Raw genomic sequence first — 22,709 nt, forward strand, 5'->3', positions numbered from 1 at the left:
ATCGGGAGTCTGCCCTCCCAGGCCAAGAAAGCAGCCCCAGGAAATGAGGGGACACAAGTTTCCCAGTGCTACCTCCACCAGCCCTTTCTCCATCGCATCCCTCTGTCTGTTGGTGAGAAGCTTCCTGAAGTTGGCCTGAGGCTCCTGGGAGGCTGCTTCCACTGGGACCCTTAACTGGGTCCCCATCCTCAGGATCTGGGATAGAGATAAGAATCAGTGCAAAATCTTGAAATAATTTCCACTTGGAGCTGATTCTTAACTGGAAAAAAAAAATGCTTCTAATCCAAAGGATTCTGTGCTCTGCAGAGAAGAAATACCTTGTCCAAGGCACAGCTTCACCAGAAAGAGAATTCTGAGGAATCGCTGTCTTCCAAGATGACAACAGCCAACCTTGTGTGATTTCATCCAAAGAAGGGGATTTATTTTTGATACATGAGATTGAAAATACTTAAAGCATGACATGTAAAATTATTAAAAAGATACTAAGATGTGAAGAATTAAGTTTTCCTGATGGATTGGGCAGGGCAGGGGTGGGGAGTGGGGTAGGTAAATAACTGAGGGGAATTACAACTCTAAGAGGACACAGTTCAAAGCACATTTTCCTAAAGCCATTGGCTGAACTGACACAGGGAGGAGATCCTTCCAGCAACTCTCTTCTCTGCCTCGCCCCTCTCAGACTCCATCAGTTCTCTTCCTCAGGTCTCAGTGCTACCCCAAGCCTGTCTTTCAGTCAATCAGGGAAAACTGGATCTGCTCTTTCTGTAAAATTATATCTTTCTTCCATGGGAGAGTCTTTTTTTAAAAAACTATATTTTTTTCCCTTTGATAAAATTCATACATGTACATGGTTAAAAATATTCAGACTGGAAGAAAATGAAAAGTTTGATCTCCTTCCTTCTGTTTACTCTAGGTCTTTCTAATAGAGGCACTATTCATTGGCTTAGTATTTTTTTTCTTTTCTCTCTTTCCAGAAACAGTCTATGTGCATTATTCATACACACACAGACAGATATATCCCCTCAGCCTACTTGACCTATCAGGAGCATTTATCCCAGCCCTCCCTCTGGCTCCCTCCCTCTCTCCTCCTAGACAAACTCGCATCACTTGGCCGTGGGCATGCCTCTCAGTTCTTCTGCTCCTTTGGAGGATCTTTTCCTGGTTCTGTTTTTATCTCTCAATCTCTAAATATCAGAAGGCCCCAGGGCAGCAACCTCTGCCCCTTTTCTATCTATATCCACTCCCTACATGGCCCCTTCTCCAGCCATGGCTTTGCATATCGTCTTCACCACTGACCTCCACTCTGGGGCAGCTTTCATCCTTCCATTCGCTGCTCCAGACCCCCTCTCCACCCTTCTCCTCCCAGCTCTGTGCCTGGGGACTGCCCCGTGTGAGCTACCTCAATGGGCTCCCTTGCCCTCTGGCTTCCCATGGGCTTTGACCACTGGCCAACACAGCCATGAGTTCGGAGGGAGGGAGGAGAGCGAGATCAGGATATATGTTCCGCCTGTAGGAGAGACTGGCTGCACTCCTCCACCGACACTCAACAGCGCCTGTCAGTTGGCAACATTCAAACTTGTATATCAAAAATAAATCCCCGTCCTTGAATGAAATCACATAAGTTTGGATGTTGTCCTCTCCACTTGGCTCTCTCTGTCCCCAGGTTCCAGCAACTCCCTCCCCCAACCCCTTCAGAACTGTGGATGGTTAAGTCCCCATTGCTACTAGCCCTGGGGTCCTACATGGTCCTCCAGGTTTCTCTATCCCCTCCTACTTTCTGTGAAGAGTCCTTCTATTAGACCTTTCTCAAATGCCTCAATCCCAGTGTGCCAGCTGTTTCCCTCTGGGACCCTCTCTGCTACATCCCAAACAGCTCTCCTATTTCTATCACCCCTGAACTCCTGACCCACGTAAGCAGCTCAGACGACTGATTCCTCACCCCACTCCCTAAAACCACTCCTCCCACAGTCTTCCCTCTCCTGGTGATGACAACTCCATGCTTGCAGTGACTCAATCACTCTTTACTCTTCTTTCACAGTCACATCTGGTCTATCAGCAAATTCTATCAGCACTGTGACCAAAATAGATCCAGAAGCACCTCGCTGCTTGACAGTTTCTACCACTCTGGTCCAGCCACCATTGTGTCTCACCTGGATTATTGCAACAGCCTCCTCCTGGGCTCCCCGATTCCATTCTTGTGCCCTGTCATCTGTCTCTACTCAGCAGCCAGAGTGACCTAATAAAGCTTAAGTCAGATCTTTGCTCAAGACCCTTCACTGGCTTCCCATCTTACTATAAAAGCCAAAGCCCCTACAAGGACCTACATGGTCCTCCTCCCTCACCTTCCCAACCTGGCTACACCCCCTTCTACCACTCTGCCCCTTGCTCATTCTGCGTCAGCCACACTGGCCTCCCCACATACCAAGTAAAGTCCTGCCTCAGGGCCTTTGCACCTTCTATGCCCTCTACCTGACAGATATTTGAAGCTCTCTCACCTCATTCTCTGCTCAAATGCCAACTTGTCTAAGAGGCCATCTCTGACCATCCCATCTAAAATAGCACAGCCTCCAACGTTTTGTAAACTCTTTGCTCTCATTTTCCTTCACAGCACATATGCACACCTAATGCATTTCATTTGTGGACTTCCACCCCTAAGCCACATGAATCAGCACCTCCATCTGTTTGTTCACTGCTGTAACCCCAGCGTCTTCAATGTACCTGGTACTTGGTAGGTGCTCAATATACATTTGTTAAATGAATAACCTCTTCAAAAACATCACCACAATGGGGAGCACAGACAGGAGTTTGGAGGATGCTCTGTGGTTGTGTTCACCTAACACTATATCTTGGACATTTGGCTCATAAAGAACTGCCTCATCCTTTCCCACAGGCATAGTATTCCCGGGTCCAGAAGGACCATGTGATTTTTTAACCAGTTCCCTACGGATGGACCTTTAGGTGGGTTCCAATCTTTGGTATTTCAAACAATGCTGCCATGAACCACCTTGTGCAGTTATCTTTGTATTCATGTCTGTGGGATAAATCCCTGTGTGCACAATTGGTTAGGTCAAAGGGCTTGTTCATTTAAAATTCTGATCATATTGCCAAGTTGTTCTCCAAACTCGAAGGCCCAGCCAGCTCTTCCTACCTCCACTCCGCCTCCCCCAACAGTGGAAAAAGACTCGTCTTTCCTCACCTGCTCCACCATCGTGCAGTCTCAGACTTTTTGATCTTGGTTAACATGGATCGGATCGGTATATTGGTGTCTAACTGGCATTTCTACACTATGGGAAGAGTGAAGCATCTTTTTCCTAGGAACCTCTCCTGGGGTCAGAACAGCCTGGCTGAGAGCCGGCTGGAGAGCCTGGGACCCAGCAGAACCAGGCGGGGGCCGACAGCACCCACGGCTCCACTCGCTCCCTCATTTTCTGCACGTTCCTTCCTCCCCCACAAGTTTCTGATTCCTGGAACCAGGCTCAGTGACCTCACGCCAGTGACTTCACATCCGGGACCTTCTGGGAATTCTCAGCGGCACGTTTTCGTAAGAAACCTAACGGGGGGGGGGGGGGGGGGGGAAGGAAGGGGGTGCGTCGTAAGGGGGCGTGGCGGAGCTGTTGGAGAAGAAGAAACAGAGAGTCACAGAGCCAGCTTCCTTCTTCCGATCAGGGACGGGGGGAGCTGGCAGGGCGTGTGGCTGAGCTGCCGCCAGCGAGACTCCAGTACCCGCCCCCGCGGCCAGGAGCCGGGCTCACGCGCGCCCCTGCCCCGGACGCGGGTGGCTCTGGGCGCAGACCCCAGTCCCCATTGCTTCTGGGTTGGGATCAGGGGGCGATTCCCAAGTGCCCCTAGGTGAGCCTCTGCCCGAGTTTTCTTTGGAAGTTAGCTTGACATCTAACTTGGCAGCTTTGCCACAGGTGGGGAGCAGGTACCGAGATGGAGAAAACGTACTGATTCGCAGGTACTAGCAGTATAATGGGAGAGAGACGCACCAAACCGAAAGGTTACAACCGGCTTTTCCAAGCTACAAAGCTGTATAAGGTTGCAAGGTCAAAGAAGTACACTGGTTTTTGCTTCCTTCAAGAGGTTGTCTCAGAGCTGAGTCTTCAAGACCAAGTCTTGGAAAATCAGGGGAGCACAGCATAAGCAAAACCAGGGTTGCATTATGACTTTTGTAGGCCCCAGACACTTCTGCCTTCTGGGCTCCTTCCTCCATAAGGAAATAATGAAAAATATATTTTACAAGTGTGGTGGTATAAAGACAGATATGTTAATATTATATATTAAAGCATTTTCTTCTACCTAAAAGTTCTTTTTTTTTCCTTCTGATTTTAAAAGAAGTTAAAACATTTTCATGGGCCCCTAAAATTAGTGTGAGTCCGAGGCTCCAGGCCTGCTGTGCACAGTGGGTAAGCTGGCCCTGGGCCAAGCCAGGGTGGTGTGACACAGCCTGGATAGAACATTGAAGCCCCTAGAAGGTACGATTCTCATGGGGGAGTGGATGGAGAGAGGTTATAAACACAGGCAGCAGCTGCACAAGAAGGGCCTTGAATGACCTAAGGAGCGTGGATTTTATTGTGGAGGCCGTGAGGAGCCACTGCAGGGCTGGACTGGACAAATGACAGTTTGGGGTGGAGGCGGGGAGAGCATTGGGATGGCTGTTGCTGCGATATGACATTCGAACTCTCTCGAGCAACAGTGAGGATGAAAGGGAGGGGAAAGAAGAGGGATTTGGGAAGCTGCAGCAGACTGATGTGAGGGCGTGGGGCAGGGAGCACCCTGGGCTGACTTCTCTGGCTTGTCCCTCTGCCACAGCCCCTCATGGGAAAGGAGAAAACAAGAGGAGAAACTGTTAAGTGCTTCAGCACTTTGGGAAGATCAAATGGAAGGTCCCTCCCCAATCACAAAGCAGGGAGAATTTGCCTACCTTAACAAGCACGTGGGCGGCTTCAGGGCCTCCTCGTGCCCAGATCTCTACAGTGGCTCCTAATAGGCATTCCAACCCCCTCTCTGCTGCCCGAGGCACCTCTCCAAAGCTCCATTCCCACTGGGCCACTCTCCTGCTCCCCATGGCCCAGAGGACAAAACCACAGCCCTCACCTGGGCATTTCCAGAGTTCAGAATGAGAAAAAACAGACTGGGTTTTCAACACCCCTTACAGTAGAATACTGTTCCAGAACCTCATTTGGCTACACATTTCTCAATCCCCAATAACTGCCCTTTCCTTGTCCCCACCCCCCACTCCTCTGCCAGAAAACAAAACAAAACAAAAAACTAGACTTGACTCTTGACTCCCACCTTCCAATGCAAACATTGGGCTTCCTCCAGAGCAGACCAGGCCAAGATCAAGGTCTGGGGCAGGAAATACACTTACAGGGAGAAGAGCCGGGCTCGAACGACTCCTTGAAAGACAAACTTTCATTTATTTACTCTAAAACTTGGACTGAGCACCTACTATGTGCTTTTGCACCATTCCAGGCACTGGATATGCAACAGTAAACAAACGAGAAGTGGTTTGCATGGAGGTGATTCTAGTGAGGGAAGCCTTGACTGTGGAGATGGCACTTTCTAAAATGGCCACATGTTCTTCTAGAACTTTGCCTCTTCTTCATCAAAAGGTGGTGTCTAATACCACTTCCATTTGATCTAGGCAGACTTGTGACTCACTTGTACCCAACAGAATGCAGCAGAAATGATTTTGTGTGACTTCTGAGGCTATGTCATTAAGAGGCAATGCAGCTTCTCTCTTGTTAGTTGGGACACATGCCTTTGGAGCTTTGAGATGAAATGTAGGAAGTCCAGCTCCAGACTGCTATGCTGTGATGAGACCCAGCCCACATGGAGAGGCCATGCACATGTGTTCTGGCTGACATCCCAGCTGAGGTCCCAGCCAACAGCCAGCATCAACTGCCAGACAAGTGAGTGTGAGTGATTCTTTAGATGTTTCTAGACTCTAGCTGTCAAGACACCCCCAGCCTTGCTGACTTCACAGCTGAGGCCCCACACATCATGGCACAGAGACATCCATCCCCACTGTGTTCTGTCCAAATTCCTGACCCACAGAATTCATGAGCATCATAAAATGGTTGCTGTTTAAACTACTAAATTTGAGGTGGTTTACTATGCAGAAATAGTATCTAGAACACTGACAATAAACAAACAAATACATGAGCAAGATAATTTCATATTGTGATAGATCCTCAGGAAAACATAAAATAGCTTGCTAACTTGGAGGAAGTCTTCTTTAGATGGGGGTGGGGTGGGGTGGGGGTGGGGGTGGGGGATAGGCAGGGGAGGTATGGATCAGGAAAGGCTTTCTGGAGAGACATTTGAACTGGAATCTGAGTGAGAAGCAGCCAAACCGCTCAAGATCTGGGAGAGAGACTTCCAGGCAGAAGGTACAGCAAGTGCAAAGCCCCTGAGGCAGGAATCAGCTTGGTGTGTTCTGTGAAGATCAAGAACGCCAGTGTATCTAGGGGGATGTGGGGAGGAGAGTGGGGGCAACGAAGTTGGAGAGGAAGGCAGAGAGGCAAATCATTCTGGTCTTACAGGCCGCTGAGAAGAGTTAGATTTCAGACTGAGTGAGCTGGGAAGCCAGTGGAGGGTATTACACAGGAGTGACTTGGTCTGGAAAACTCTTGATAAGAGCTTTGGCTGAGAGGTGGGTGACAGACTGTAAGGACAGACGGGGGAAGGGAGGAAGACCACTTGGGAGGCTATGGCCGTGGTCCAGGAAGGGGGGGATGGATGGGGGCCTGAGGCAGGGTGATGGCGGAGAAGATGGGGACTGGTGGACAAACTAGGGACACAGACGCAGTGAGGACCGGAACCCGGCATCCCGCTGGAATCCTGGAGGGAGGCTACGAGCAAGCGTCTACCAGGACGGCGCGTACTGGCGTCCGGCATCCGCCGCGCAGAGCCAGTACCGGCGGCGCGCCCGCATGGCGTTTCCCGGCAACGGCCGCCGCCACCCGAACATTACGAACCCGGCGGCCCGGTGACGTCATCGTCACCTTGGCGACGGCGGGGGGAACGCGCCCCTCCGCTCCGCTCTGGGGGCGGGGCCTGGGCGCGGCGCGCTCCGCCTTCCGCCGACGGGCCCCGCTGAAGCCCCGCCCCCTTCCTCGCAGCCGGTGAGGCGGAGCCAGGGGCTCGGCAGCAGGTGTGGCAGCAGGTGTGCCGCGCACCCGGCTAGGCCTCACCGAGCGGCCGCTGCTCTCCTTGGTGCACGCTGCCGTCGGCGCGCTCACCACCCATCCACCTGCGTCTCCCCACTCTTCCCCGTAGGACGCTGCCCCCAGCCATTAGGACTGGCTCTTCTGTCTTTCAGGTCACTTCCGCAGAGATGCCTTCCCCACCACCCAAACTAGAGTAACTGCCGACACTCTTCTCGTGGACTGACCTCGTTTTTATTTCCTTCACAGTATCGCCCCTTACTAAAATTATCTTATCTGCTTCTAATATGTTGTCTTCCCTCTTTAAACCTAAGTTCCACGACGTTAAGGATAAATTCTGCCGTGATCAGCAATATTCTCAGCTACTCGAACAAACCTGGCTGAAGTAGGTGCTCAATAAATGTTAGCTGGGTGACTCAGTGAATTCACTCAATCATTTCCTTCATCTATGCTTTCGTTTATTTGACATTCGTGGAGTGCCTTCTAGGCACTTGTGATAAGCCCTGGAGATACTGAGATGAACAAGACAGGGACTCCAACTGGAGGTGAGAAAGGAGATATATTAAAACTGGTAGTTACAATAACACTAAAAGTGAACATCACTGAATTCCAGATGCTAGGCATAGCTCCAGGCCCTTTACACGTATTAATTCACTTAATCTTCACAATAGTAGATACTACAATTGTGCCTACTTTACAGATGAGAACACTGAGAACAGTCGTGCTATCACCTGCTGGGACTTGTAATCCAGTGAGGGCCCACAGAGGGCAGGGGAGGGGGACGTGTGGCGAGGGGCCCAGTGAGAAGTGGGTGTCAGGCTCAGGTGGGTACATTTGATATCTTAATTGCTCCCACACACCACAGTCTTCCACAAGAGATGGGCTTCTTCCAGGTCAGAACTCTGCTGCCCTAGGGGAACCCACCCACATCAGCTGAGCAGGCAGTGAGGAGGCTGAGCCCCCGAGGATAAGAGCATACCTGTTCAGCTGAAGCGAAGTGCTACAGCCCCTTCCTGCAAAGGGGTATCCAGGAAATCCAGGAGCTAAACTTATCCCCACCTCTGGGTTTCTGCCTCTGCTCTTGCCTCTGCCCAGCATGCACCTACCCTGATTTTCACAGAACTGGCTCTTTGTTATTCAGATCTCAGGTGAGATTTTTTTTTTCTTTAGAGAGGTCTGCCTTGGCCACATCCCCTAAGGCAATCACCTGTCATGGTCACGTTAAGACTCCTACCCCAGAGTGGGCAGATGGCCTAGTCAGGTGCATTGCCCTTATTCCTGATCCGATTTTTCCTGTTTATTCATTGTCTCTCTGTCTCCTAATTCTAGAAAGTGAGTTCCCTGAGAGCAGGACGCCATTAGACCTCACCTCTGTGTCCCTGCTGCCTAGAACAGGCCTGGCCTGCAGCAGGTGCTCAATGCTTTTTGAAAGAAAGAGTAAAAAGAGCTCTTCATCAAATTGTTCTGGTTCTCCAGGCTGGGATCTGTGCACCCCCTTCCCAGGAGCCCCTGCTCTGCACACAGCACCTCGCCTGAGCAGAGAAAAGTGGCCCAGCCATCTTGGCCACCGGCCTTCTGGTGTGAGGCTCTCCCTCCTTCCCAGGCCTGACTGGGCTGCTCTCCCACTCTGGAGCAAGATTCTGGTCAGATTCCACTCCAGGAAGATGTCCAAGAACCTCCAGAAGGGGAGGCCAGAGGTGGAGGGGCAGCGGTCTGTGTGTGTGTGGGTGGGCGAGGGAAGCGAGGAGAAGAGGGGAGTGGGCAGGCCTTTCTGGGTCCCAGCCAAAGTGGCAGAAGAAGGTGTGGCTTTTCAGAGCCTTCCAACACCACTGTTGCCAGGAAAACGGGCACCTGGAGGTGTGGCTGTTTTTCCCCCACAGTGGGAACCCAGACTCTGGAACAGATGCACAAATAGTCAGACACGCAGAGGAGAGAATAAAATGGGTTTATTCAGACTGTGCAGAGCGTGGGGCGGTGTGGGTGGAGAGGCGGCTTCTAGGGACATTGCTGATTGCCACCCTTGTCTGTGTGACCTGTGGGCTGCCAGGGTGACCAGCAGGCCGATGGAGATGGTGATGAAGGGGCTGCAGCAGGGCCCTTTCTGGAGCCCTCAGACCAATCCCAGAGACCAACAAATCCCCTGTCTAGTCGGCCCCGTCTGCTCCAGGAATTAAGGAGCAGATGACTGAGAAGACTTCGACTCATAATAGAAGACATAAAGGCTGAGGGTGGAGGGTCGCTCAGGGGCTCTGTCTCAGGCAGTGGCATGCAGATTCGTGCTTGTCAGCCTGTGGGCCAGGCCTGTGTGAGGGGCACGTGTGTCTGTACGTATTACACCCTCTACAAGCAATTGTGAGCCCCCATCCTACTTCCATGCCTGGGCTACTCCTTGGGCCTCTTCCCAACCTTTCTTCTCCCATTTTGTAAGAACTGGGCCTATTGATGGAACCGACGAAAGGGAAACTGCCCGCAAGTCTCCAAAGAGGCCCTTTCTGCTTGGTCCTGGCCTCATGTGCGCAGGAGGTAGGCACCCACCTCAGTCCCAGGGCCCTGGAGGGAGGCGCCCCAGTAATGGGTGGGAGGCTGTGGTGGGAGGCAGTAGGGCTCACTGGGCAGCTGGCTGGGAGTGGCCGCAGGGGACGCGCACCATCCCGGCTTCTGCCAGACCCCCGCTGAGGGCGGCTGGGCTGCGCAGGAACTGTCGCAACAAGGGGGAGGTGTGGGGTCCAAGGTGGGGGCCTGAGCCCCTGGGCGGCTCTGCCTGCTCCGTGACAGTGGTGGAGGATGTGAGGACTGTGTTCCTGCAATGGTCCACCCCCTCATATTGCTCAGTCACGCTTCTCATGGCTCCATAGTGGTGGGAGCCACCCGACCCCGTCTGCAGCTTCACAACACTCTTCTGCCGCCCGGTGGGCATGGGGCTGGCTGAGGCAGGGGCAGGCTCGGGCTGTCCAGAGCACTGGGTGACCTCCTTCTTCTTGACCTCATCCTGGATACCTTTCTGGTGGAGCAGGGCCTGGCCCACATCCTGGGCCAGGTGTGTGGTTTTCATCGAGACATCGGGGCTGCCCTTGGGGCTGGGAGCCTCTGGAAGCTTCCTTGTGGCCGACTCGATGGAGATGAAGGTTGGGGAGGAGGGTGAATCTCTGCTGGGACACTTGACTCGAGGGAGGCCTGAATCTTCTCTCAATGTCTCCAGCCCCCTGGTGGAAGGGGCAGTTGAGGCTGTTTGACCTCTGGCCTCTGTGTGATTTCTGACCTTGGCCTGACTCTGGACCTCAGCATGGCATGTAACCTTGGTTTGGCTCTTGACTGCAGTTTGACCCCTGACCTCTTGGCCTGAGCTGTTGGGCCTGGCTCTACTGCTGTCCATGACACTGACCTTGTGGGCACTGTGGTCCTTTGGGGGTCCTTGGGAACGGCCCTTGGCGTTAGCCTCAGGCTGGAGGCTAGACATGGAGCTAAGGGCCTTGTGCACAGCCTCCTCAATGTCCAGCAGCCTGGCCAGGGTCTGTTCCTTCAGCCGGGCCACTTCTGTGCTGACCTTTGTCAGCTCCCCAAAAGCCTGCTCCACCGAGGCCTCGGGCTTGCAGGGGGCAGCAGGAACCTGAGAGGCCTCTCTCAGCTGGGGCACAGCCTCAAAGAGCCTCCGCAGTGCCCGCACATCCACGCTGCTTTCGGCCTCCTTCTCCAAGGCTTGTACCTGGTTCAGGAGGCCCTGGAGCTCTTGCTGGCTTCCCTGCAGAATCTCAGGGCTCTCAGGGGCCCCTGGCTGGGAACCTTCCATGGGCTTCTCTCCTGGAGGGCTGGGGCTCTTCTGCGGTGAGGTGGGGTCACTGCTGAGAGCCGAGAGCTTGGGGCGCTCAGGGCTCTGGCTATTGCTGCCCGGAGCCTGACTCTTGGTGGGCTTGGGCGCCGCAGTGCTGGGGCCACGTTGGGGGCTGGGCTGGCTCTGTCCATCGGGGCATCCTGCCAGAGATACGGGGCCCTGGCCCGCAGTGGTGGGGACCTTGGCTGGCCGAAGGATGGCTGCGTCTCTATCACCTTGTCTGTGTTCTCCTCGCCCCACCTCCTTGGAGCAGCCGGGAGACAGAGCTGAGGGCCTGGGCAGCCTCTGAGGAGGGGGGATCTGGCTTAGATGTGCAGGCTTGGGGGGCAGCTGGGGCTTCTTCCTTGGGGGCATGGTGGGCTCCAGTTTTGATGTCTTTGTCTGTGATTCCCCAGGGGGTCTCTGGCCAGCAGGGCTGTTGTGGGAATGGAGAAGGGGGTCGTGCAGAGGCTCTGAGGCCTGGCGGACGGAGTCCTCATCATGGCGGGGTTGGGCTGGGAAGTCAGGTCCTGTCACAGCAGCTGGGAGAGGAGGAGGAGGAACAGAGGCATTATGGGAGTGCAGGCTGGAACCTGTGGACCGAGGCCCAGAGGCCAGAGTGTGGTGAGCTAAAGGGTCAGCCTTCAGGGTGGTCTTTGCAGCTTGGAGGCCCCCTGGGCCTATTCCTGCCATGGCCTTCTCTGGAGGCCCCCAGGCCCTCCGTGTGCAGCCCCCAGGCTCCTCCTGCCCTGGCGCAAGACTCTGACCGGGGCCTTCCAAGAGTGTGCTGGGAGCCTGGGCCGAGAGGGCAGTCTCCTTACCCCTTGGCAGGGGTTCCCCCACAGAAGGCTGGACACCCCCAGGTGGGTCAAAGGTCCTCACGGGGTGAGCAGTGTAGATGCCGTCCTGAATAGTCACCCACCCCTCCGGCAGCCCTCCAGGCAGTGCTTTCTGTTCCCCACTGACCTTTCTGGGGACTGCTGGCATCCTGGGGTCACCTCCAGCCATCGGGCTGGTGTTGCTCTGGGCAGCCACAGTGGCCGTGGCCGGTGCTTGCCGAAGACCATCCTGGAAGGGCTTGGAGGTGGCTCCAGGGGTGGGGCCCTGCTTGTGCTTGTTCACAACTTGCTGCTGCAGGCTTTGGGCCTTGGCTGTTGCCATTCGCAGACTCTGCATGGCGGCCTGGGGGTCTGGGGTCCCGGGCCCTGGGGGTGTAGTTGTGGCTCCTTCTGACTTTCTCAAAGCTGCCATCCCTTTCTGCCCAGTGCAACGGTCTTCCTGCTTTTCTTCCCCAGCCAGAGGGACTGCCTTTCCAATGGCCTGTGGTGGGCAGGGGGTAGCCCCCCGGCCTCTCAGATGCCCCACCCCCATACTGGGGTCCAGTGGGGGAACATGAATGATGCTCTCAGTCAGGGGCAGCTTCTGGGCCCCCTCGCTGGCTGGCACTGGACTTGGGTCAGCTGGTGGCTCCCACCGCAGACTGTGCAGGCCACTCAGGTCTCCTTTGTCTATGCAGCTGGCCAGCAGCTGCACACTGCTCCTCTCAGGGGCCCTGCCGGTTAGCCTGGGCTGCAGGGAGTAGGCGGTCAGTGAGACCAGGCCCTGCTCTGTCTCCTGCATCACCAGCCCTGTCCTCGCCACCGAGGTCCCCAGGCCACAAGCCAGCAACTGCTGGAACTCAGGGTCCATATCTTCGACGGTCCCGCTGCTGCCTGGAGCTGGCAGCCTCAGCGGCTTGAGCCGGAGCTGGCCCGCTGGGTCCTCCTGCACCAACAGCCCCTGCTGGTCCACGTCCGGCCGGCGCAGCACTTGGCGGACAATCCTGGGAAGCTCGCCAGACACCAGCTCCTCCTTCCGTATATGGGGGCCTCCCTGCCCTGGGCCTGGGAGCACATACTTGGCAAGGCAGAGCTCCCCCTGCCCTCGGGCTTCCATGAGGATTCCTCCGTGGTGCAGAATGCCAGGCGTGGCATGCAGAGTCCGCAGGGTCCCCTCAGCTGCAGTCTTCTGCCTCTCCAGCACCCTGTTGGCTGAGGGGCCTGCAGGCTGCTCTTCTTGGAGGTTGTCCCCTCGGATGCTCTCAGCTGCCAGGGAGCCCATGGGGCAATTCTCAAAGAGCCAGGTGAACTTGTGCACAGAGCCAGCAGGGATGGGCTCAGGGATTACTCTGCATCCCTCATCTTCCCTCTTGCCTGCCTCCAGGGCCTGGAAAACCTCCTTCTGACGAGACACCTGCCCTGAAGGGATCTCCACTCGGCTGCAGTATCGTACAGGCCCTCTTCCGCAAGGACGGCCTGAGGCCTGCAGAGGCTCAGTCTCAAAGACATGTCTGTCTGTCTGTCTTTCCCCAGCCTGGACCTGGCTAACCTGCAGGTGCTGCTCCCAGGAACCTTCTGGCCTGTCCAGGGGTTGGGGCACGAACATCCAGGTGCAGGACCTTTCCTTGGCCTTAGTTGTGGGATGTGTGACCTCTGACCCTTGCTTCTCTGCCAGCTCACTCATTGGGCATGTCTCAAACAACCACCGGATGGTCTGCACGTCACCCTTTAGGGGTGCCTCAGGCTGGGGACCTGTCTGACTCTTTCCTTCTTCTACCTGTCGTTCCTGCTGCTCCCGTTGGTGGATCACCTCTAGGGGCTGGGTCTCAAAGAGCCACCGAGCAGTGCGCACGTCTCCAGCCACCACCTCCTGCCGGGTGATGCCCCGAACCACATCGACAGTACTGGGGTTTCGGCCCAGTTGGTCTAAGGGCCGTGTCTCAAACATCCACCTGTAGCCCTGCACGTCACCTCCGACTACCTGCTCTCTGCTGACAGAGGTCAGGGCGTGGAGGAGGCCTTTACCATCCTGCATGGCGTACACTGGGGACCCTATGTCCTGAGACTGCCCAGCAGAATCAGTTCCTTCTGCTCCATTCACACTCCTATGGGCCAAAGGCTCACCCTGCCCGATGCTGTCCAGGGGAAGGGTCTCAAAAAGGTTCTTGAAGGTCTTCACATCCCCCTTCACCCCATCCCTCTGGGGGGCACTCTGAGAAAGGGACTGTGGGGAGGAGCCATCACTGGATGGACGCTCATACATGAGCCCCTCACCCTCCTGGGGACCCACCCGCTGCAGGTGACCCACTTGGATGTTGTCTCTGAGAGTGTCCAGGGGCTTTGTCTCAAATAGCCACAGGGTGGAGCGGACATCACCAGGGACCACTTCCTCTTTGGGTGGGACCTCTGTTCCAGCCTCCTCTTCTCCCTTTAGAGTGTCTAGCGCTTGGGTCTCAAATAGATGCCGCTGATGCTGAACATCTGGACCAGGAGGGATAAGGTCTGGGGACGGCTGGAAGTCCTTCTCATCCACCAAGATCTCCCGGATGGCATCCAGGGGCTGTGTCTCAAAGATCCAGCGAGTTGCACTGACATCAGGCCGGGCCCCTTCCTCCAGGGAGATCCCCCGGATCACCCGCACCTGGCTGGGGTCCCGGTTGATGGCATCCAGAGGTTGGGTCTCAAAGAGCCAGCGAGCGGTCCTCACTGCATTGCTTTGGATCTCCTCCCGGCAGGCAGCCTTGACCTCATGGATGGCTCCCTCTGCGTCCTGGATAGCACACAGCGGCTCCGTTTGGAACAGCTTCACTGTCTTCTTCACATCACCTTTCAGCTCCTGGATCTCTGAGCGCAGCTCCAAGGGGCTCTGCTCCTGGATGGAGGGGCGGGAGCCCAGGTGGTCCAGCGGCCGCGTTTCAAAGAGCATCCTGGTACCCTGGACATCTCCGCTGGCTGCAGGCTCCTTCACTGTAGCCTCAGGTGCCTCAGCCTGGCCCGTCAGCTCATCCAGCGGCTTTGTCTCAAATAGCCAGCGGGCGGCACGAACATCCCCTCTGGATGGCTGAGGTCCAGCTGGCTCCTGGTCTATGCCGTTGGCAAAGGAGCCTTCCTCAAACTTTCGAGAGGTGGCCTGGACGTCGCCGCCGGGCACGGGCTCCTTGGCAGGTGGCTTCTCACGGTCCCCAATGGCGTCCAGCCGCCAGTTCTCAAAGATCCAGCGCATGCACTGGACGTCACCCTCGGTGGGCTCCTCAGAACTCAGGACCTCGGCCAGGTCTTCAGCCACGGCCTCGGCCAGGTTCTTGCGGAGCTCAGGATGGATGTGCTTGTAGAGGCGGCGGAGCTCATTAGCTTGCCGCTGCTGGTGGAACTTGGAGAAGGACTCCTTGGGTGGTGGTGGTGGCAGATCCTCCAGGGCTGGGGGTTGGGGGAGAGGGAGGTCCGCTGCAGTTGCCGTGGGGATGGCTGATGTGGGGGCTGCCTGTGTCTGGGCTTTGGCCATCCTCCTGAGGAGAAGGGGCAGAGATTAGGATGGGGCTGGGAGCCTTAGGTGGGATGGGGGCTAGTTGCTGGGAGAAATAGCAGGAAGCAGGGCCCAGGGCCAGAGTAGCCCTGTGGTGACATGTACTTAGAGACCCCCTCCCTCTCCAGACCTCACCACGGTCTCCTTCTGCCACCTGCATGGTTGGTGTATGACAAGTCTTGAACTTAGGGCATAGGGAGCCGTCCATCAAGGTGGGTCCCGGCTTCCCCAGAGTCACCTGGGTTGCTAGGGAGTAAGCAGGGCACTGCTGTTGCCCTTGAAGCTCTGTCCTTCAGCCCCACAGGGATGCCCAAACCTCTGGCGGGCAAAGTGGACATGCTCCATCCTCACCTTCCTTTGCCAAAATCAGTTTTCCCTGGTGAACTCCCAAGTGAGTGGCCTGGGGTGCCTAAATTGGTGACCACTTCCATGGAGAAGAAATACCCTTTCATAGCACCAGAGGGCGCACTTGCCACTTTCACGGGAAGTCTTGCCCAACCTTCACCTCTTGGCTCTCAACTCACTCTCCGACCTTTCCCAGGCCCAGGCAGGCAAGCAGGAGCCAGCAGCCCATGCGGTAGCAGAGGTGGTCACAGCTCTGCGAGGGGCAGTTGTTCCCAGATATCTCATGGTTAGGCAGAGCCAGATTCTGAATCCCAGATTAGGGGTTTTCTGTGCCATAAGGCAAGACTCAGAAGGTCTGAGCTGGGGGATTTCAAAGGTCTTCGAGCCCAACCACTCCTAGTTACAGATGAGAAAACTGAAGACCAGAAAGAGTCAGATCTTGGTGAATGAGTGGCAGGCAATGCTGGCTCGGGGTTACTACACCCTATTTGGGGCCTGGCTCCCAAGAAATGAGAGGGTGGGGGTATGAAGCTCTACTACTGGCTACGTGCCCCTCTGTTCCCCAGCAGGCACCTCAGGAGAGTGTGAGGGCGACACTGACAGGGAGGGAAGGCAGTGGGACCGAGGGCCTTTCTGCAGAGATAGCCCTGACCCTTGCTCGTGGAGACTCGTCCCCACCGTGTGCAGCTGGCCGAGTCTCCTGCACGTCCCTTCTTTCTCCCTCTTTGCGGCAATCGCTTCCACCAAGGCGCAGCCTCCCGCCAGCTCGCCCCACCCCACCTCAATGTCCTCCCACCCCTCAAGCCCTTCTCTGGTCTCTGTCCTCTGTGTGTCTTATCTGTCTTGTGACAGGTGTACTAACAGTCCCCAGAGGCCAGTAGTGAAGGAATGAGAAGCACGTCCCCCCTCCCGCTGCCCCTGACCCACTGCTCTGCTCCACGCTCGGTGCTAAATATAGCGAGGTCCTGGCCTCAGCAGAGCAGCCCTAGGCTCGGGAGGGAGGCTCGGGCTCAGCCTGTGGGACCCCGGGCGCCTTGGCCCCCCTCATCTCCTTCTCTACCCTGGGCTCCTTGATCCTGCCCCAGCCTCCTGAGCTGGCGTCAGGCCCCTGGCCTGTAAGATGACCCGTGCTGGGGCCTGGAACTCTCCTCTGACCAAAGGGGCCTGGGGGTGGGGGGAGGTGCAGGGACACTGGCAGCAGGTGAGGGGCAGGATATCCTCCTTGTGGCTACCTCAGAAGAGGGGGAAACTGAGACCTGCTTGCCCCACCCCCACCCCAGCAGGTCCACCAAAGACATAGGAGCCCTGAGGAGTGTGGACTCTAAAACCTGCAGCCCGAGTCTCATCACGTGCTCTGGGTGGGTCCTTGTCTCTGAGTTCTGAGGAGGACCCTCTGCCAAACGAAACCATGCCTGTCCCCACCTCCCCCCTGTCCTGTCACCGCCCGTGTGGCCTGAGCAGATGGTACGTACAGGCCACCAGCTCCACCCCACCCCCACCCCTAGGAATCTCCAGAATCCCTGCTATGGTCACAAATTCTTACAATCACCAAGTCTAGGGATGTCAGACCCAAGGACCCTCGGAGGTCACTGAACCTAACCCCCTCATTGTTCAGGCAGGAAACTGAGGCCCGAAGAGGGGAGAGGAGCTGTCCTAGAGGCTCTGCAGGGCAGTGGCAAGGCCTGAAGCAGATTTCCCGACCCTTGACACACCCCTGCCCTTGCCTGGCCTGAGACTCTTGGAGTTTAATTTTCTAGAGGGCAGGGATGGGGTGGGATGAGGGCAGAATTCAGAGCGGGGACCAGACTTAGGATGGGGGCCTGAGCCCCAAGAATTGTCCCAGAGCTTGGCCTCCTAGGGCTGGGCCAGCCTTTCAGGGTGACCCTGCCTTTGCCCCCAGGTCTGCTCCTCCTTGACCCAGTCCCTTCCACGCATCTCCACATCTGGGCAGACTCGGATCTGGTCTCCTCACCTTGAGCCCCCCAGATCTGCCCCAAGGGCTTTCCCCCTGGGGCAGAGTCTACATCCCACTCTAGGTCCTAGGCCATGATATGTGGGCAGCTGGGGTCAAGCCAGTCCTGGGGAGACATCTTGGGGTCAGACATGCCAAGACTTTCCCCACAACAGCTGGGCATGGGGCTTGTCCTAGTAATGCGGGGTCGGGCCTGCTTACCACCCACCAGTCCCCATGTCTTCCCACCCCTCTTCCATCCCTCTTTCCTCCAGACACTGGGCCTACCTGGGGCTTCCCTGGCAGGAAGCCCTGAAGCCTGAGGAGCGCCATCCTGTATTTTAAAAATCACAACTCCAGGCCACCTCCTTCTGAAAGCCTTTCTGGATTATGCCAGACTGGCAAGAACCTGTCCCTTCTGCGGGCCTCAGGCCTATGGCAGCCACTCTGAGAGCTCCTGTGGGGCTCACGCTAACTCTTCCTTAACTTCCTCATGGAATCTCTATATCAGAGACCCCTCCATTCACCTATATCCAGACGCATGGCCCCTCAACCTCCTTCCTCAGCCAGAGACGCCCTAATACATGCCTCCACCCTGAGAGCCATCCCAGAGGACCCAGAGGGGATCCCAGGCTGGAGAGCCAGCCCTGCCCTGGAAAGACAAAGGGGCAGGTTACTCACCTGAGGGGCCCGCTTGGCTGATGGGGTGCTCGGGGTCTGTGGCAGGTGCGTCCTAAGTGTCTGTTGTTCCTCTCGAGCTCCTTGTTCGGGGTTGGTCCTGCTCTGTGGGCTCTGTCAGATGCCTCCTCGCTGCCCTGGCTCTGGGTCTCTGTCCCCTGCCAGCCCCAGCAGCTGCCTTTATCTTGCTGGCTAGGGGGTGGGCCAAGGTGGGGGTGCGGGGGAGAGGCTAAGTTCAGAGCGTGAAGTGGTTCAGTTATTTTTAGGGCTTGTGGAAGTCCCTCTTCCATGCTGGGGAATCAGTTACATGTCCTTTCTGCTGCGGAGGGGAAGGGAAGGCAGTGGGGAGAGCTTCATTCATCCAGGTCTGATCTGAGGATTGGGGTCATGACTCAGCCGTGGTGTGGGGTGCGGGTATCTCAGACTATTTTCAGGGGGTGAATAAGGAGGGGCATCTGACACCTGGACAGCCCTGCCCCCTAATCCTGTGAGCCCCCACCTCCCTACTCTGGACTGGCCTCTGACTAGTCCCGACCTGTGTGTGTGTGTGTGTGTCCACCATGCTGGGAAACTAGACGCCCCTTGAGGGCAGGTATAGGCCCCCTCCTCCTCTGTTGCCAGCCTGGACGCCTCTGAGAGTAAGGCCTTTCTCCTCTTCTCCCCAGTTCCCTCTGCACTAAAGGTTTCCCCTCTCTTATCCATTCCTCCTCATGCCCCACAGCACAGGTCTGCACAGCCCTGAGTGCTGCTGGATTTAGGGGAAAGACATCTGAATTTCCAGGCCTCGTCTCTTTACTTGGTCCCTGATTTATCAAAGAATTCCACAGAATGGTTCTGTGGTTTTCATAGCAGATGATCTGGTCCATGTTTACTTGTGGGCTCTTCCCTCTGACTCAGGGCCCAGACCTTCTGGGAATGGAGCGGAGGGGAGGGGAGGGGCAGCATGTGGGGAGCTGACTGTGGGGTTATTTCTGACCCTGGAGTCATCAGCTTCCCAGTCACAGGCGGAGTGGGGGGGTCATGCCTGCCCCTCCTTTGCTGCCCAAGGGGCTCAGCAGGCTTCAGAGACGCTGGCATTTAGGCTTAGAAGGGGCCAGTGTGGTGAGGGGCGTCAGGGGGCGTTCAGAGCACACGCGGAGGAGACGTTTTGCCCAGGCTCCCTGTCTAAGGCTGTGCAGGTGCTCTCTGTTACCTGGCAGAACAGGGTCTTCCTTCCGACATCCTGAATGCCCTCTGGTGCCAGGGAGTCACCAGCCGCTGCTCACTTTTTCCACTGAGTCAATGTCGGGTCACGCAGTGCCCGCTGGGGGCGGGGAGGGGGCATGTGGGAGCCCCTCTCCCTGGTCTCCTCCCTCTTCCCGCTTCCCCTGCCCTTTTCTCCCTCTCCGTCTGCTCCCCCGGCTTCTGGCTGTCTCCAGGGAAGGGCAGGGGGACGGGATGTACCGAGGTACTGCGGTACTTTCCTCTCAGGCCGGGGAAGGAGGAGCCTTAGACGTCTCAGGGTCTCCCAGAAGGAACCTTCTTCCTGGGGATACTGAAAGAGCCTACCTGCTAGCATGGTTTCGAGAACTGAGTGAATGAACGTTTGAGAAGGTTTAATGAGAGTGCTTAGCACATGGACTATGCTATAGAAGTCCTTGCTATTGCTACATATATGTAAGAAAAGAAAAGCACCGAGGTGGGACTCACTTCTGTATTCATCTCAAGTGTGATAGCTCATGGTAGAAATTTGTCAAGCCTCAATATTAAGAGAGAGGTTTTTCCTGACCACCTGTTTTTTTTTCTTTTTTCTTTTTTTTTGTGAGGAGATCAGCCCTGTGCTAACATCTGCCAATCTTCCTCTTCTTCTTCTCTTTTATTTTTTGCTGAGGAAGACTGGCCCTGGGCTAACATCTGTGCCCATCTTCCTCCACTTTATACGGGACACCGCCACAGCATGGCCTGACAAGCGGTACGCCAGGCTGCCACAGCAGAGCACACGCACCCAATCGCTTGCGCCACTGGACTGGCCCTCACCTGTTTTGTTTTTTATCTGACACTACTGTGCTGTCCAATACAGTCACCGCTAGCCACATGTGACTATTTAATTTAAATAGATTAAAATGAAATGAAATTTAAAATCCAGGTCCTCTGTCACACTAGCCACATTTTAATTGCTCCATAGAGACATGTAACTAGTAACTCTCATATTAGACAGTGCAAAACGTTTCCATCACTAAGGAAAGTTCCAGTGGGTAGTACTATTATAGACACTGAAAATCTCATAACAGATGGTATTTCTGTCTTTGCTTTGGCTGTTAGGAAGCTCTGAGCTAAATTTTTAGTCTTCTGGCAGGCAGACTGTGGCCTGCCTCCTGTGTAAGGAGGGTGATCAACTGTCCCTGTTGCCCATCTCTGAGGGATTTCCCAGAACAAGGGACTTTCAGTTTTAAAACTGGGAAAGTTCTAAGACATTCAGAATGAGTTGGTCACTCTAAGTGTAATGATCTAACTGTATCACATCATCAAGGTGTCAATTACAAGGCCATTAAGGCCGTAAATCAGGCATTATTTATCAGAGTACCTTTGGTGGAGAAACTGTGCATCTATTCTTTTAAGTCTCCTTAAATTATTTTGGAAATGAGGCTAGGAATAAATAAATACACTGAAGTTGAATGGCTATGCTCATTAACTGATCTTTGTTAAGAGGCAGAGGGGCCTTGGGGCAGGGGTGGAAAGGGAAGGGTGCTGTTTTCCAGTGATCACAGTCCCTCCTTCTGGAGCCTCCTGCTTCCCAGTCCTGAGGGCACCTTCCCCTGCTAGCCCCTCCATCCAAGGGGGGCTCTACCAAGGTCGGGGATCGGGCAGAAGTTCATGCCTAAGTCCCTGCAGAACTGGCACTCTAAGTGGAGCTCGGAGTGCGTAGCTGGCAGCAGACTCACCTGGAGTTTCAGGAGAGGCAGGATCCAGGAATGATTAAGAGCCAACCTGCCTGAGTTTGAATCTTTCCTGTTAGACCTGGTAGCTGTGTGACCTTGGCAACTTACTTACCCCTTCTGTTCCTCAGTTTCCTGATCTATAAAATGGGACTAATAATTGTGCATATCTCAAAGGGTAGCTGTGAGGAATATACATTTATTACTCCCCCCACTGCACCCCCAACATAAAGCATTTAGAACTGTGCCCGGCACTCTGTAAACTCAATAAAGGGGTTCAGTAAGTTTTTCCCTGGATGCTGGCCACCTCCAGCTTCTCTGGGTCCCAGATCACAGTGTGTCCTCTTGGTCTGAAGACGAGTGCCCTTCAAGGCACTGGCTGGCAGTCCTGGCTTCCCTCCAGCCGGGAAGCAGACACTGGTGCCAAGGGACAGCTCTGGGCAGGCCAGGCTGCGTCTGAGACAGGCCTGCAGGAGACAGGCCTGCTCAGCCTCTTGATAAAATCATCTGAACCCAGAGAAGGGCTTTTCTGCTCTGGGGTCCACTCAAAGGGTGGGCAGATTTGAGGGGTGAGTCTCCCCCGTTCTGTCACCGGAACGTTGTGGCTACTGCAGGGGAAGCAGCAGAGTGTGGTTTTTGAGAGCGTGGGATCTGGTGGTGGACTGCCAGGATCAAACAGCCAGCCCATCTCTTCCTATTTATATGACCTCTGAGAGTCTTCAGCTCTGTCCCCTGGTACCTTAGTTTGGGATCTTCCAACAGTAGAATTTGAGATGAACATTTGGGTGCAAGTGGGAGGGGAGGAGTGTGGTGAGGGGGTGAAGAAGTGGGCTTAATCCCACGGGGCACCCTCTGAGAGCTGGTGGAGAACATGCCTTCCCTGGGGTGAGGAAGCCAGGGTATTTATCCACCAATCCTCACCCCCACTGGCTGAGGGCTGTTCCTAGAAGCACTAACTCTCCCATACTCCTGGCCCGCCCCTCAGGCAGAGAGATGCAGGTGTCTGAGGTGCAACGAAGCTGTGGGCCTGTGCAGGGGCGGTCCACTGAAGCTGCAGGTGACCCCTGGGGAGGGGTGAGGGGTTATGGGGGGCACTGGCGGCATCTGCTACATTAGGTTCTCCCATCTGTGAGATGATAACGTGCTTACATCGTGTGGTTGCTTTGAAGATTTAGACCTGTGTCGTCCAGTAGAAAAATAATGCAAGCCATGTAAGTCATTAACAAGTTTCTAGAAGCCACGTTAAAAAAAGCAAAAAGTAAAAGAGGAAGTTAATTTTAATAATATATTTATTTGATTCAAATTTCCAAAATATTATATGAATGAATAAAAAATTATTGAATGAATACTTGAAATTATTAGTGTGATATTTTGCATTCTTTGTTTTGAATTGAATCTTCAGATTCCAGTGTGTATCTTTTTTTCTTTTAAATAGACTATTTTTTAGAGTAGTTTTAGGTTTACAGCAAAATTGAACAGAAAGTAAAGAGAGTTCCCGTCAC

General features: G+C 55.0%; 1 protein-coding gene across 1 annotated transcript; it reads right to left on the reverse strand.

The window, feature by feature from the left end:
- Window positions 1-9,774: 9,774 nt before the first annotated feature.
- Window positions 9,775-15,297, reverse strand: XIRP1 (xin actin binding repeat containing 1). Its single transcript, XM_004419534.3, has one exon. It carries the CDS (start codon window positions 15,295-15,297, stop codon window positions 9,775-9,777), a length of 5,523 nt encoding a protein of 1,840 aa, XP_004419591.1.
- Window positions 15,298-22,709: the final 7,412 nt, after the last annotated feature.

The sequence above is a fragment of the Ceratotherium simum genome, chromosome 5 (assembly GCF_057802395.1).
Source record: "Ceratotherium simum simum isolate JZ-2026a chromosome 5, ASM5780239v1, whole genome shotgun sequence".
Classification (NCBI taxonomy): Eukaryota; Metazoa; Chordata; class Mammalia; order Perissodactyla; family Rhinocerotidae; genus Ceratotherium; species Ceratotherium simum.

Bases quoted from the DNA above. Each gene is read 5' to 3' on its own strand.
- XIRP1 (XM_004419534.3), bottom strand. From the start codon at position 15,297: ATGGCCAAAGCCCAGACACAGGCAGCCCCCACATCAGCCATCCCCACG.